General features: G+C 38.4%; 1 protein-coding gene across 1 annotated transcript in view; it reads right to left on the reverse strand.

The window, feature by feature from the left end:
• Positions 1-17,753, reverse strand: part of muskelin (muskelin 1) — a 231,598-nt gene that overhangs the window by 92,637 nt on the left and 121,208 nt on the right. Inside the window, exons 10-11 of the mRNA XM_067147381.2 lie at positions 16,925-17,122; positions 700-779 (exon numbers count right to left, since the gene is read on the reverse strand). Coding sequence (XP_067003482.1) covers positions 700-779; positions 16,925-17,122 — 278 coding nt within the window. The remainder of the gene's footprint in view (positions 1-699; positions 780-16,924; positions 17,123-17,753) is intronic.

The following is a 17,753-nucleotide window of genomic DNA, read 5'->3' on the forward strand; positions in this document are numbered from 1 at the left end:
CACAGCCTTTTTCTTTTGATTAAATAAGAAAAGCAATGCGTGCCGCAAATGTTCTTTTTCAGGCACAAACATAGACATGATCACTGAATGATACAACATGGACGCTAGTGTTTGGCGGACTCAACTTGTGTGTGTTGGTAGGTTATGTCAGATGAACAAACTGACGTATGTGTCAAATTCATACGTTGCGTACTGTTTGCTGGCGTTATCTCTTAGTGAAATCGGAAAAGACTTACGCATACATCTGGTAGGTAGCAAAAGAACGATCGAATAAGTACCACTGCCAACAAGAGGCAATGGAACGAGGACTGATCAGAAATGCTGGAAAGGATTGAACATCTTTTCTTCTTTATTTTTTTTTTCCATAGAAAATTGACCTTTTCGTAATAATGTCACTTTTCCGTAATAATTTTCCCTTTGACCATAATGACGTAATCGTGAGGTGAAATCCGTAGTAATCATGGACAACATGTAATAGTTGGTACCTCTGTTAAACTAATATCCGAAGATCACTAAACATTAAGATATGTTGTAATCTTTTCTAAATACTCTGTGCCAAGAGTGCTAGTAGTTAACTCTAATAAAATTCACTATGAGATGGCAGAGGTATAGGTTCCTAAAACACAGATACGACCTAGTACGATGTATTGGGGAGGGGGTTTAAGACAAATGGACAAATAAAAATATTCAAATACATACCATTTATTTTGTAGAATGTAGTAAACCCAAAAAGAGTTCTGCACATTGTCATCTCTCTTCTCCTTGTCTTTACTGAGTCCCTATGGAAAATTAAGTCTAGATGATTCTTTTTTCCAGTCAGATGAAATTTAAAGATTTACAATACACATATATTATGCATTAGCATTTCCTTTATGCAATAATAAAACAAATGTTTTACTCCTCAGAGATGTTTGCAGAGGATGGAAAAGAGATTATGAAAAATAATACAGGAATATTCCCAGGCAGTAAATCTACTGTAGAAAATATAATCTATAAACACATATAGTCTCTTTAAAAATATAAAATAAAATACAACCAAAACCTTAACAATAAATAATAATGTCCATACAAATTCAGGTATCCTATCACTCAAAGAACACAAAAGCCGTTCTAACACGAGATAATACTGACGTGGATATATTGACGTTTTAACTTTTGATGACAGTTTACCATATATGAGCAAGTAAAAATATAGTAAGCTAGGTTTTCCACTATGAATGGTTGGGCCCACTGATAGGTGTATGTTTATATAGGGATTATGTCGATACGCATGTCTTTATACTATGTATGAGGCAAGATTGGATTGTACACAGCCCTGCAGCATAATGCATGCTCTACTAGAAAAACAGCATCATGTAGTTAGATTTTAGAAGGCTGGAGACATTTTACACCCTGTTTTCTTTTACTGCTGCATCCACAGTATAGTAAATATAAAGTATTGCAATTTCACAAACAATGGGAAACTGTGGACTACACATTTCAAGAAAGGATGAAAAAGTTGCATAACAACATGTGAATAATAATGGAAATGGTAAAGAAGTTCAGGGAACATCTTTTAAAGTATCTCTGCAATGTGAACTTTTAGGCATTGTGACTAACAGGTTTCAAACTGAGAACACAAATGAAGAATTGTGAAATAATATCAGCACCTAACATACAAGAAGCAATAACTCTATTTCTATCAAACAACATAATAGCATACAGTAAGTACAGTAATCAGAATATTTATTTTTCATCATTTTCCTTGTGGTTGATATCGGTGTGCTACATATTGCTTATTCTTAGATACTGCTCTTTCTAAGCATAGTTTGTTTACTTTTTTTTTTTTTTTTGCTATTTGTTTTACGTCGCACCGACACAGATATGTCTTATGGCGACGATGGGATGGGAAAGGCCTAGGAAATGGAAGGAAGCGGCCGTGGCCTTAATTAAGGTACAGCCCCGGCATTTGCCTGGTGTGAAAATGGGAAACCACGGAAAACCATCTTCAGGGCTGCCGACAGTGGGGTTCGAACCCACGATCTCCCGATTACTGGATACTGGCCGCACTTAAGCGACTGCAGCTATCGAGCTCGGTAGTTTGTTTACTGACTGACTGAATAATTGTTTTGAGTAATGACTGTTATAGGTTGAAAATATATTGTTTGCATGTGTTATACTTTAGTGGAATCTTGAAGTTGCTTAGAGTATATGACTCGAGTGCAACTGTAGAATTATCACAGAAAACAATGATATACAGAGAGAGAGCTACTAAATTTCGTGTCTATGTGGTCACTGTTTCTTGTGGGCACATAGGCATCAGGATTGAAAAACAGAACACTGGAAGCTAAGATCTCTTCTCTGATGAACAAAGTTGAAGTGCAAGAGATGACAGTTCAACGTGGGTATATTGAGAGAAGAACGAGCTGACAAATTCAGCATATTTGCAGGAAACCATAAAATATACCATGAAGATGATGTTTTACAGGTGTTTCACATGTGAAGGTCCCAACCCTTTGTGCCAGTCAATGGGATGATGAAAAGCAACCAGTACATCAAAATACTGAAAAGGAGAGTTTTTCATGAGCAGTAGAAAATATTTCCAGATGATGGAACTTTTCAGCAAGACTTGGGTCCTTCCTACACATCAAAGAATACAAAGAATAGAAGTCTTTCCTCGCAGCTATATCTTGGTGGATGTTGTGAGGTGCTATACCAACAAAAGACAGTGGAGCTTTTCCAGAGATGTGGGATGCATACAGCCAGTGATAATTTGCCATGTCTCATTGAATGCCACATCCATGGTTTTGGCATGGCAGGATTTATGCCATACTAAGCACGTGTACTCAGCTGCAGAATAGCTGCAGATGTCTTCACTGAATTTGGATGTACACCCCATGTTGTTCTAATCAACTTTGGTATGATGTTATTTCAAGCAGCCACTTTCTGCATGACGTTCGAGCAGTGCTTTATGAATGTCAAAGTAGGTCAAGAGTAACTCTCAGATATTTCGGAGCATTGCAGTCTTCCAGTGGAACTCCTCTCCAACTGACGTTCAAAGTTCAAAAAGCCTGTTTGTTTTTCAGATGGAAAGCACTAGTCTGTGTCGTAGATGGATTATGGTTTAGTTGGTTCTTCCTATAACAGGCAGTGGGTGTGTTATGAGCTTTAGACAGCTTCTGCTTGACAAACTCAATCATCTCCTAGAACAGTTATGGCTTGATCATCAGCATAGATTCAATTTTCTGTTCCATCTGGTAATAGCTGATCATTGGTGTAAATATTGAATAGCAATGGTACAAGCTCACTTTTTCGGGCCAGCCCGCTCCTCTGTCTTCTCCATCTGCGTCCCTGCCTCAGAAAACTCTGGCTTTGAAGCAGATTTTGGATGACAAGTAAGATAGACTTTTTTGTGATGTTATGGACCTTTTCCAGAAGAAGTCAATAATTAATAATATTGTAAGCTGCTGAGAGGTCTACAAACACAATCTGCTGCCCTTTGAAACCATGTTCTACATGCTGAGTGCAGATCTTCCCTTTCATAAAACTGGCTTGCTGTGGAATCTTGTCCATCAGTCTTTCCATAATCTTGTAAAGATGGCACAAAAGGGAGATTAGCCTGTAACTCTTAGGATCATTTTGATCTTCGTCCAATTTTAGGATGGCTATGACCCCTTGCTTTTCTCCAGATTCTTGGGACCTTAAGATTTCAAGAAGCTGTTTATCAGCTCCAACAACCAGAGCTTTGTGGCAGAGCCAAAGTTCTTAATTTGCTCAACTCTGAGGTCATTAAGACCCACTGCTTTGCCAGTCTTACATTTACTGAAGGCCTATTCCAGTTCAGATCACACAGCAGATTGAGAGACTTGGAAGTCACTCAACAGACTGTTCAGGTGTCATGAGATGTAGGACAAACCTGAAGTAGTGGGGTTCTAGCAGCACACTTATTCCAATGTGGTACATGCCCAGCCAGTTGTACAGTGGAAGACCTGCTCAAGGCAATACCAAATGCACTTGAAGTGGCCAGGTTTTAGTCCATAAAAGTGTAATTCTACGGCCATATATTTATATATATATTCCTCACTGCTGAGCCAAGTCCACAGCGGTGAGCCTGGGGTTTAATTTGCTTCTTTAACGTGAAAGGAGTAATCAGTTGATGTTCTTTTCTGCCAGTTTCTCATTTTGCTGAGCGAAATTGACTTGGTCTGTTTAGACCATTGAATAATTTGATTTACAGTGCCTACACAGACAACAGTTAGTAGCTATCTCCCTTTGCATTCTGGGAGGATATTCGTAAACTGTCGGTAGCCAGAGGCTGAAGAGATTATGTTCTGTAGAATGAAATGTATTGTTCCATTTATCAATGGCCATTTTTACTAGTATGTGATAGTGTTTTAGGCATTACATTTCTTACATTTCATGTTTTGATGGACTGAAAAGCTTATAAGTTCTATGAAATTGATCTTCACACTTTGTCTTACTTATTCTTGATATTTTTTATAGTTCTTATTGTGCTGGTTGTTTGTATTAACTTGGTGTTTTATATATAACTAACAAAATTATCCAAACGGCTCCAGATCATTGGTATTCATAAATACTTGCAACTGTCATTGCTACTTATAAATCATTTCATTCTTGTTATGCAATCTTGTTTAAAAATATAGTTAGATTATTCTAAATTTCTAGTGAGCGCTGTAACTTTATCCTACTGCTCTTGAATGGGATGTTTATGCATTTTCACTATATTTCTTTATGGAATCCATCACTGAAGCCTAAACTTTCTCATGTAAGGGAACTAATTTGTTATTTAATCCTTTCCTTTATCTCAATTCACCTTGATCCCCGGCATACCTCCTCTTGGCCCACTTGCCTGTGCACTCTTCCCTCTTATGACTCATCGAGAGAACCTTCCTTTGTTGTATTTATCATAGTGCTAGATAATTTAGTAGAGATAACATGGTTATTGTCCCAATTGTAACAGAGTCATGCATACCATAGTTAATGGCATCTATGGTAAATTTCATGCACCACAATGTTAATGAATACTGGGTAGATACCTAAGCTAACAATTTATTTCCATGACACCCTGAACCCATACCGTTCCACTGCAACTGATATGTATTGTCACAATGATGTCGCAAATAGGATCGATAGAGTTTTGTTGCTGCAATGCACAAAGTTGGACCCAGTTTTATGTACTTATGTTACAAAATTCCCTGTGTTAATTGAAGCCAAGGTGAACACAGGTGTGCTCATTGGCCCCCATATTAAGCAGCTTATTCACGATCTTGATTTTGACGAAGCTTTGAGACCTCTTGAACTAAAGTGCTTGAATCCCTTCAAAAACCTGTGATCTGACTTTTTTCAGAAACAAGAGAGCAGTCAAGTTGTGATGTGCTAGTCAATGAACTACTACAGTTTTATCACAATATAGGTTGTAACATGTCTTTAACCCTAGAACTGCGGACTGCCTTTCTGGAATACTGTACACTGTTTCGTCAAGTGTGATCGTCCTTCTGATACACGGTGTCATTCTTCCACCGTAATTTATAACAGGACACAAAATGGTACCAATATAGGTAGCAGCTGAACACTGATACTTTTATCTTCACTTTCGAAAGTCTTTGAATAACAAACAACGTTCTGGAGAGGTTTATTTAGAGCTTTGTTGCCGATTCTGAAATCAAGCGCTTGATTTTTTAAGATCTTAGTGACAGTAGGCCTAATGATGGTGACAGTGATTATGGTGTTTAATTCCAACAAGGAAATTATACCTGAAAGTAATGAAAAGGACAGCGAAGTACAAGGTGCCTCGGAAGTAATGGGAATTTCCGATAACCGGAATGATGTTCAAGTCGGTGCAGGTTATGTTGTTATTATTGGCAGTACGCCAATATTTGAAGAAACCAATGAAGGGATAAGTGTGAACTGTCAATATTTTTGTAGATTGTTATAAGGAATTTAATCATACCACAGAAAAAAATGAAACTGACCTAAGAAAACTAAGATAATCTGTAATTTCAAAATTAGTGAAAAAACCTCAAAATCCGTTTCGAGAAAAAAATTCTGGAGGAATATACATGTAACAGAATACTTGTGTTTTTCAGAATATTATGTTTCAGGAATAAATTATCTATCAGAAATTATTTTCTTAGAGCAAAACATTTCAACAATTCCCTTTGTTCAAAAAATGTATAATTTTATTTTACAATAGTTAGAAATGGTAACAATATTTTATACTATTTCTGTCATCTTCGTGTAGATCAGTCCTTCAGCTTTCTATTGATGTACAATATGGATTTATTAGGATTAATATGTGATTACAGGCATGCTTTAATTTTCATGGTGTGTACTGGGGAAAATAACTGCAGCATTTAACAGATAAACCTGCAGCAGTTCTAGGGTTAAAAATGCATGATTCTGTTCCTATTGTTGCTCTTGGACAAGTAAGGAATGAACATGCGAAGAATATGAATGACCATCGTTGCTATGGAGAAACGCTACCTGGGGTCATTTACAGCAAGTATCATGGCCGATTACTGTTGACAATTACTGTACTGCAAGATAGTAGTGACACACATAACAGGTGTAGCATTGTCCAAAAATAATTCACACTGTTTAAACTTCATATAAATCTAATACCATATAATAGCAAATAGTACTTTTTTTCTCAAAAACTTAGGGTGATGGCAAAAAGCTAACACCAAGTTCACACTCAGCAGCTCAAAATCCATGTGATGCAAGAAAATTTTAAAAAGTTGAATTCTGATGTTTTGTGGAAACAAAAGAACCCTTCATCAAGCCTTCTACTTAATAACACCACAGAGCCTTGAAACTTACACAATTAACAGTAGATATGATAGTACACTCCATACTGCAGAAATGAAATTCCTGAGATAAATGCCCCAGAAAATAAGAGAAAAAATTCAAAACAACAATTTCTGCCAAGAAATTAAACTGGATTGACCACTTACGTGGGGTTCTGCATGTGAATTTGCTTTCGCATTTCATCGGTAAGGTTGATGTCGCCGAAGCGACAGTTGTTTGTGAGAACAAGTCTCAGGTAGACCCCAAGGCACCGGACTCCCCTGATGGTTCATGTTTGTGGGTTACTGTAGTCACGTCCTAGTTCGTGAACCATGGGCAACGGCTGAGTGGCCTAGTAAGTGGTCCTGAGAGTCGGGATACCAGTTACTATGGAATGGGAGTGGGCATCTCGGACATATTCTGAGTCCTGGCCCTCCTTGTGCTCAGGCGGCTAGGACTATACAATCCACCGGTGGTCCATAACCCGTTGGAGGAGAGATCCTCACTTGGACTATGTGTAAGTAGGGTAGCATCCTGCTTCATGAATCTACCGAGCTCAGAACATTTTAAGCAATCCTCGGACCTATGGGAGTAACGGAGTCCCACTCCCATTTGACAGGCGAGGGACTCCTTGGAAACAACTTGGCGAACGAAATGGAATTCGATGGGGAGCTATCAATATTAATGGGGCTTATGGAAGGAAGAAAGAAAGTAGAACTGGCTGAGTCAGCAAAGAGGATGCATCTGGATGTGCTAGGAGTAAGTGATATTCCGGTAAGGGGAGATAACGAGGAAGATATAGGAGATTATAAAGTGTACTTGACGGGTGTTAGAAAGGGAAGGGCAGAGTCTGGGGTAGGGCTCTTTATCAGGAATACCATTGCACGGAACATAGTTTCTGTTAGGCACGTAAATGAGCGAATGATGTGGGTAGATTTGTCAGTTGGAGGAATTAGGACTAGAATTGTGTCCGTGTATTCACCATGTGAGGGTGCGAATGAGGATGAAGTTGACAAGTTTTATGAAGCATTGAGTAACATCGTGGTCAGGGTCAACAGCAAGGATAGAATAGTACTAATGGGCAATTTCAATGCGAGAGTTGGGAATAGAACTGAAGGATATGAAAGGGTGATTGGTAAATGTGGGGAAGATATGGAAGCTAATGGGAATGGGAAGCATTTGCTGGACTTCTGTGCTAGTATGAGTTTAGCTGTTACGAATACATTCTTCAAGCATAAGGCTATTCACCGCTACACATGGGAGGCTAGGGGTACCAGATCCATAACAGACTATATCTTAACAGACTTCGAATTCAGGAAATCTGTTAGGAATGTACGAGTTTTCCGCGGATTTTTAGATGATACAGACCACTATCTGATCTGTAGTGAACTAAGTATCTCTAGGTCTAGGGTAGAGAAAGTGAAATCTGTCTGCAAACGAATAAGGGTAGAAAATCTCCAGGACGAGCAAATTAGACGGAAGTACATGGATATGATTAGTGAGAAGTTTCGAACAGTAGACAGTAAGCAGGTTCAGGATATAGAAAGTGAATGGGTGGCATACAGGGATGCTGTAGTAGAAACAGCAAGGGAATGCCTAGGAACAACTGTTTGTAAAGATGGGAAAAGGCAAACATCTTGGTGGAATGATGAAGTGAGAGCAGCTTGTAAACGTAAAAAGAAGGCTTATCAAAAATGGCTCCAAACAAGAGCCGAGGCAGACAGGGATTTGTACGTAGATGAAAGAAACAGAGCGAAACAAATGGTTGTTGAATCCAAAAAGAAGTCCTGGGAAGATTTTGGTAACAACTTGGAAAGGCTAGGTCAAGTAGCAGGGAAACCTTTCTGGACAGTAATAAAGAATCTTAGGAAGGGAGGGAAAAAGGAAATGAACAGTGTTTTGAGTAATTCAGGTGAACTCATAATAGATCCCAGGGAATCACTGGAGAGGTGGAGGGAATATTTTGAACATCTTCTCAATGTACAAGGAAATCATCCTGGTGGTGTTGTGAACAGCCAAGCAAATGGGGAGGAGGAAAATGATGTTGGTGAAATTATGCTTGAGGAAGTGGAAAGGATGGTAAATAAACTCCATTGTCATAAGGCAGCAGGAATAGATTAATTTAGACCTGAAATGGTGAAGTATAGTGGGAAGGCAGGGATGAAATGGCTTCAAAGAGTAGTAAAATGAGCATGGAGTGTTGGTAAGGTACCTTCAGATTGGGCAAAAGCAGTAATTGCACCTATCTATAAGCAAGGGAACAGGAAGGATTGCAACAACTATCGAGGTATCTCATTGATTAGTATACCAGACAAAGTATTCACTGGCATCTTGGAAGGGAGGGTGCGATCAGTCGTTGAGAGGAAGCTGGATGAAAACCAGTGTGGTTTCAGACCACAGAGAGGCTGTCAGGATCAGATTTTCAGTATGCGCCAGGTAATTGAAAAATGCTACGAGAGGAATAGGCAGTTGTGTTTATGTTTTGTAGATCTAGAGAAAGCTTATGATAGGGTACCGAGGGAAAAGATGTTCGCTATACTGGGGGACTATGGAATTAAAGGCAGATTAATAAAAGCAATCGAAAGCATTTATGTTGACAATTGGGCTTCAGTGAGAATTGATGGTAGAATGAGTTCTTGGTTCAGGGTACTTACAGGGGTTAGACCTTTGCTGTTCGTAGTTTACATGGATCAACTGCTGAAAGGCATAAAAAGGCAGGGAGGGAATCAATTAGGTGGAAATGTAGTAAGCAGTCTGGCCTATGCTGACGATTTGGTCCTAATGGCAGATTGTGCCGAAAGCCTACAGTCTAATATCTGGGAACTAGAAAATAGGTGCAATGAGTATGGTATGAAAATTAGCCTCTCGAAGACTAAATTGATGTCAGTAGGTAAGAAATTCGACAGAATTGAATGTCAGATGGGTGATACAAAGCTAGAACAGGTCAATAATTTCAAGTATTTAGGTTGTGTGTTCTCCCAGGATGGTAATACAGTAAGTGAGATTGAATCAAGGTGTCGTAAAGCTAATGCAGTGAGCTCGCAGCTGCGATCAACAGTATTCTGTAAGAAGGAAGTGAGCTCCCAGACGAAACTATCTTTACATCGGTCCGTTTTCAGACCAACTTTGCTTTACGGGAGCGAAAGCTGGGTGGACTCAGGATATCTTATTCATAAGTTAGAAGTAACAGACATGAAAGTAGCAAGAATGATTGCTGGTACAAACAAGTGGGAACAATGGCAGGAGGGTACTCGGAATAAGGAGATAAAGGCTAATTTAGGAATGAACTCGATGGATGAAGCTGTACGCATAAACCAGCTTCGGTGGTGTGGTCATGTGAGGCGAATGGAGGAGGATAGGTTACCTAGGAGAATAATGGACTTTGCTATGGAGGGTAAGAGAAGTAGAGGTAGACCAAGACGACGATGGTTAGACTCGGTTTCTAACGATTTAAAGATAAGAGGTATAGAACTAAATGAGGCCACAACACTAGTTGCAAATCGAGGATTGTGCCGACGTTTAGTAAATTCACAGAGGCTTGCAGACTGAACGCTGAAAGGCATAACAGTCTATAATGATTATGTATGTATGAAATTAAACTGAAGCAGCCTCTGCACTCTCCATGAAACCATAGTTACATCAAGATTAAAATGGTTTGAACATACAAAGAGAATAGACAATAACAGAACGGCAAGCGAATGGTTTGGGAAAGATCTGGAAGGCGAGAGATCTAGAGGGTGACCTAGAAAAGATGGATTACTCAAATAGAACAAAACCTGGAAAGAGGAGTGAAATGGTGCACAGTCTAAGAGGAACAAATATACCTTATTTTTGCTATTTGCTTTACGTCGCACTGACACAGATAGGTCTTATGGCGACGATGGGATAGGAAAGGCCTAGGAATGGGAAGGAAGCAGCCGTGGCCTTAATTAAGGTATAGCCCCAGCATTTGCCTAGTGTGAAAAATGGGAAACCACGGAAAACCATCTTCAGGGCTGCCAACAGTGGGGTTTGAACCCACTATCTCCCGATTACTGGACAATGACTGCACTTAAGCGACTGCAGCTATTGAGCTCAGTCCACAAATATACCTAAATCGACAGGAATGGGAGAGGGCTCTTACACCATACCCAGGCAACAGGAGATGGTTAATTGATTACGACAACATGCTACTAGCATATAAATTCAGACACAGCTTAGAAAAAAGGATACAGGGGTTGCTTGAATGAAAAGGGTCTGCAACTCGACATTATGAAAACCATCTACCTTGAATGCAATCTGCAAATGGATGGTACCCATAAAAGTTAATTACCAAGATCATATTAGTTCCTACACCCACTTGGATAGCAAAACGCTTCTTGATGCTCGAGCACAAGTGAACTCAGCATGGTTGAAATGGCTGCAAACCACTGGAGTGCTCTGAAAAAAGAAACTACCCGTTTATCTCAAGGGCGAAGTGTACAAATCCATTGTTCTACTTGTCACATTCTGTGGTTCAGGTTGATAGCCAGCCTCAATAATACACAAGCAAGACCTCCATGAAATGGATATGCTCCACTGGTCGTTACGATATACGAAACTTGATTCTGTCAGAAATTACTATATCAGACAATGGATGGGAGTAGTAGCACGTTTTGGACAAAATGTGAGAAGCTTGCCTTAAATAGCATGGGCATGTGATGAGAAGAAACTAGTGATTAACTACTAAAGACAGATCTCAATTAAACTGTTATAGGAAAAAACACAAGGATGATGACGACGACGATACACTATGTAACAAGGAATTCCTGAAGAAAAGCATGAAGTATCTCATATTTGTCAGTACCTTTTAATATACTACAGGAAGGTGGCCAATATTTATGTAATTCTCCATTACAAGCACAGAAGTACCTTCATGTAATAGAGCAGGGGCCAGCAGTCTAGATGCTTCAGTGACCTACTGCCAAGTTCTGACATTTTCAAATGAACTACCCTTGAAATAATTGCAATTACAACATAATATTTTTGAAAAGTCAATTAATGTAAAAGTACAGCAGCTCTAGACAATAAAATTAAGGTATATAATCATCATCATCATCATCATCATCATCATCACCACCACCATCACCACCAATGTCCCACTCCAGTCACCCGGGTGTGGTTAACAAGCCTCCTCCACTCCTTTCTGTCCTTCCACTTTTCCTGCTCCATTACTTCCACTAGATCCAATCAGCTTCTCTAATATCCTTCCAAATCTCATCCATTCACCTTCTTCTCCGTCTTCCAAATGGTCTCTTTCCCTTAACTTATCTTTCTAATTCCCTTCTTGCTACCTGTTCCTTTCCCATTCTTTTTACATGTCCAAACCATCTCAGTCCTGCTTTCTGTATCTTCTGTACTAACGGTTTTATATTTAGCTCTTCTCTGATTTTAATATTTTGGATTCTATCTCTTCTTGTCTTTTCAACGGATGTTCTTAAAAATTTAATTTCTACTGCCTGGATCTTAGTATCTCATCTCTTATTAGTTACCAGCGCTTCTAGTCCGTATGTTACAATTGGTATGAAATACTGTTTATATAATGTTAATTTTGTTCTCTTGGGTACTTGGTCATCCCGTAAATGCTCTCTGACTTGATGATAAAATGTTGTACCTTTACTTAGTCTGTTATTAATTTCAGGGCTGATTTCATTACTTCCATTAATAATGCTACCCAGATATGTAAACTTTTCTACATTCTCTAACCGTTCTCCGTCTACATTCACTTGGCTTCTCTTTTTCTCTTTTCCACAGTGCATGACTACAGTTTTCTTTTTGCTAATTACCATTCCAAACCCCTTCAGATTTTCATTCCAAATGTCCAGTCTCCTTTATACTTCCTTTTCTCCCTTTCCCCAAATCACCACATCATCCGCAAATACCAAAGCATTCACTTAATCACAAGTGATATTCCGTTTTACATGTTTTATGATTTCATCCAGCAATATAATAAACTATAATGGCAACAGTGCACTTCCTTGCTCGAGACCTTTCTTTGTATAAAATGTTTCAGAGTCACCACTCCCCACTTGTACACTGCTTTTACTCTCATGATACAACATTTTTACCTTGTTTAATGATTTTGGTACATTCCTTTTCCATACGCATTCCCATACATGTTTTCTCTTAACTGTATCATAAGCTTTTTCCAAATCCAAAAATAGGATGATGATTTCCTTGTTCCTTTCCCGGTATTTTTCCACTATCGTTCGCATTTGAAATATCAAGTCTATTATTGATCTATTCAGTCTAAAGCCATATTGTTCTTCCTCTGTGTTTCTATTATATCCCTCAGTCTTTTTTCTATGACTTTCTCCATTATTTTTAGCCCATGTGATAATAGAGCTATACCTCTATAATTTTCGCATTTCTTCCTATTTCCTTTTTTGAACAATGGTACAATGCTTCCTTGTTGCTAATCTTCAGGTATCCTTTCACCCTTCCATATGGCATTGAGGGCTTGGTATAGCCCCTGTAGTCCACTGCTTCCTGCTGCCGTAATCATATCAGCATTGAATTCGTCTTTTCCACTTGCTTTACCTTTGGTCATTGCTTTCACTGCCCTTTCATGTTCCAACTATGTTATCGGGTTCTATTCTTTTTCTCCATCTATTATTTCCATTTTCTTATCTCATTCTTCCTCCGAGCATTCATCCTCATTATAAAGTTTTTCAAAGTATTTTGCCATCACCTTCTGAAGACCCTTTTCGTCATGTACTATGGATCAATCTTCTCTAATGCCTTGATTTTTTCTTTTTGATTTTAATACTCTGCATAATATCTGATTTCCTCGACTATCTTGCTCAATTTTGTTCGTAAATTCTCCCCATCATTTCTCCTTTTCTTCCTTGATGCTCCTCTTTACTTGTAGTTTCAATCTTTTGTTTTCCACATGTAATCTTTTTATCTTATTCTCTTCCTCTGATACGTTTTTTGCCTTTCCTCATCCATTTCCTTCTTCCCTTGTTCCTTTCTTTTATTTCTTTTTCTATTTTGTCTGTCCACCACCGTGTCTCCTTTCCCTTAACCTTTACTTTTGTTTTTCCGCGTACCTCAATTGATGCTTCCACAAATCTGTCTTAAACTGTCCCACTCTTTTTCTCCACTTCCTTTTTATACAATCTTGGAATGCCATTCTTTTATCCTCCTCATCAATTCCCAAATCCTGATCTTTGGTTTCTTTTTCAGTACAATTTTAGGGATTTTTACTTGTTTTAATTCCACAATTAATAATCTATGATCACCTTCCATACTTTCACTGGGGATTATCTTTGTATTCATGACGTATCTTCCCCATTCTCGGTCTGTTATTATAAAATCGATGAGTGTTCCATACTGTCCATTCCAACTATCGGCTGATCTTATGGCTATTTCTCTTCATAAACCATGTGTTCTTTATCATCAGGTTATTTCTGATACAAAAGTCCAACAGTTTCTTTCCATCTTCCTTTCTATCACCATACCCATGTGGGCCCGAACATTCTCGTATCCCATTCTATCAGTTCCCACATGGGCATTCAGATCTCCCATTATCATGATTCCATCTCCAACAATATGTGTTTCCAGTTCATTGAGGAAATATTTTTCTTCCTCGCTACATCCTGTCTTTGGAGCATACACCTTTACTATCTTCAGTAGTTCCTTTTTTACATGTATGTGCATTATTATAATTCTTTCATTTACATACTCAACTTCAGCTATTGGTTCAACATTCTGATTCACTATAAATCCCACTCCATTTCTTTTCTCTTTACTGTTACCCATCCAGTACAAGGTATACCAGTACAAGGTATATACTAATGGAAATAAATTACACTGCACAAATATAAAATTTTACTTGAAGTGAAACTTCACAGGAACCTTTACGTTGGATAAAGAACTACTGTAGTAACACGAAGTTGAATGCATAATTCCAAATAATCATCAGTTAATTTAGTTCTGAACTTAGTTTTAATGAAGTTCATGCTTGAAATAAGTGTTCACACAGACATGCTGAGCCTTCAAACTAAGTGCAATGTTAGTCTGTCAAGGATACTTATCTTGCAGAATCACAGCCCAACATTTCTTGTGTTCTGCAACGCTTTCCACATACAGATCCTCTTTTAATGGAATAAATTTCCAGTTCATCAGCTGCCCTATGTATATTGAAACTATCTCCACTGACGTGCTCAGATCTTTGAGATTTAGGTTCAACCATGGAAAAGGTGCAAACTGAGATATCAAAGAAATATTGTGATATTTACTAATTTTCTACCGACTTTTTTCAAATCAGACATCATCATCATCATCATCATCATCATCATCATCGTCCCACTCCAGTCACCCGGGTGTGGTTAACAAGCCTCCTCCACTCCTTTCTGTCCTTCCACTTTTCCTGCTCCATTACTTCCACCACATCCAATCCAGCTTCTCTAATGTCCTTCCCTTCCAAATCTGATCCATCCACCTTCTTCTCAGTCTCCCAACTGGTTTATTTCCCTTAACTTCTCTTTCCAACTTCCTTCTTGCTACCCGTTCCTTTCCCATTCCTTTTACATGTCTGAAACATCTCAGTCTTGCTTTCCGTATCTTCTGTACTAACGGTTCTATATTTAGCTCTTCTCTGATTTTAATATTTTAAATTCTATCTCTTCCTGTCTTTTTAACCGATGTTCTTAAAAAATTCATTTCTACTGCTTGGATCTTACTATCTTGTCTCTTATTAGTCACAAGCATTTCTAGTCCGTATGTTACAAATGATATGAAATACTGTTTATATAATGTTAATTTTGTTCTCTTGAGTACTTTGTCATTCCATAAAAGCTCTCTGACTTGATAAAATATTGTACCTTTACTTCATAATACCTTCCTTTTCATATGATTTCTTTCCTCCTCTCTTCTTGGCTTTTTGTTCCTTTGTTTAGAATGGATAGATATGACAACTGGGATACAGTACTATCTCACTCCATCGTAAGCATGCAAGTGAATGAATATTTTCAGCTATTGTAGAACCTGCTGATATGTTAACAGAAGTCAAAATGCAAAATAAGCTTCTCCTGGCACATGCGTGGGGATTTGAATATTTTCTGGAAACCTTGTTCTCTTCTCAAAGCTCATGATCTACTAAACCTGTTCTCATGACCTACTGGTAGATCACAATTGATAGGTTGGCAGCCTATAATAGTATCTGTGGCTGGTAGGGAACTAGAAAATTTCTGGAAACCTTCTACTAGAAGTTAACTCATTCATTTGTTGTTCAGGACTTCCAGAACATGACAAAAAGAACTAAACCAAGTTTAATTTTTCTCTGTTATATTCTGATAAGGGTCACAAAGCAAAATGGCTGGATCTTAACTCAGCTGAAAGAACTGTCAATATGTCAGTGCAGACACCAGTGAATAGCCTAGATGGACAACGAAGTGTACTGACACTTTGGACGACTGCTACAATCGAACCAAAAGCATTACCAACAGGTAACAAAGTCTTACTGCAAGATGGATAATAATTATTTAAACTTTCTCCCAAAAGTAGAACCAGGAATACAAACTTCATTGCATGACTACTCTCTCTCTTCTGGGCAGGTCTGTAGCAGTTACAAGCACAAGGCTACTCAGGGAGAAGAATAGAGAGGACTGAGATCACCAGTGATGAAAGACTTCTTTCTAGAGATTTGGTAAGCAACTGACAGAAATGTGAAGTATACTGTATTTAGCTGAGAACCTGGAGTTTCCTGTGGATGTTCCCATGGGGTGGTGTGTGTGTGTTTTGTGGAAGAAAGGACTACAATGGTATTTATGGAGGAGTTTATCACAGCCATCTAGTACATCCAGATAAGCCAACAGGCCTTGATACCTTGAGCATTTCTGGGAGTGGAGAGAACACAATTTATCTCATAACCAACCATACGTCCTAAACTTTGAGTTACCCTAGCATGCTGAACATACCCCAGATGAATCTTTTCAAGAATACATTCAACACAGAGTTGATTCTATATACCAAACCATGATATTTTTACATATTACATAGCTTTTCTCACCGAAGTTCAGCCCCCTGCAATGCTCTTAAGAGTATTGAGATTTCTCTTCTTGATAGTGTTCATCTAGATTGTGTAATCAATATATTTTTTTCATTTAGAACTTACAGAAAGAACATATATTTCATTCAACTCGGGATCTATGGTAGCTCTCTGCGTGAACCCAGCAGCTGGAATATTGCAAGCCTCTTTCTTGGCTCCCTCAGAAATTTGGCGAACTTCCTGGGTATCCACATTGAAGGTAAAGAAGTCATTCAAATAATCTTTACTTCTCTGGCCAGCAAAAATGAAAAGTTTGCGGCAGCCCTGGAAAGAAAGAAATATGAAAATCAATATCAATACTGCTAAATACAACAATGCAAAAGAACTTCAGAAATAATCTAGATTACGAGTGACAGAATGTTTTATGTTTTTCAATAAGCATTTTTTCTGCCAATGAGATGCATTTCTTAAATGGTGAGATATCTGTCCAATAGCTATTGATGGTGAGATATCTGTCCAATAGCTATTGATACATTACAGTAGTCGACTCGATAAATCTTCGCTGTGTTGCACAACATAATTCCAGCTAAGTTATCAAACTGTTAACTACTGACTCTCTGATCAAGTTTCAAAAATACTCACTAGATGCCACCCCTCACACTGCTTTGTTTTTGCACATTAGACGTGTTCCCTAAAAAGTTAGGCGCATGCGCACAAGTAATGCATCGCATCTGAGCAATTTGTGCAGCGAGAAATTGGTATTCCAACTTGCTCTTGCAGGTGTAGTTATCAGTTTCGTGGCGTTTAAGGACAATCAGAAGAATCTGATACTGTTTAGGATTTCTAATGAAATATGCATACCAGCAGCACCTGTCATGCGTGATCCAGTTTGCACTGAGCCGTATATATTCCCTGTTTTTCCAAAATATGAACGTTGTTTAACCACAATATAACG

The sequence above is a fragment of the Anabrus simplex genome, chromosome 5 (assembly GCF_040414725.1).
Source record: "Anabrus simplex isolate iqAnaSimp1 chromosome 5, ASM4041472v1, whole genome shotgun sequence".
Lineage (NCBI taxonomy): Eukaryota > Metazoa > Arthropoda > Insecta > Orthoptera > Tettigoniidae > Anabrus > Anabrus simplex.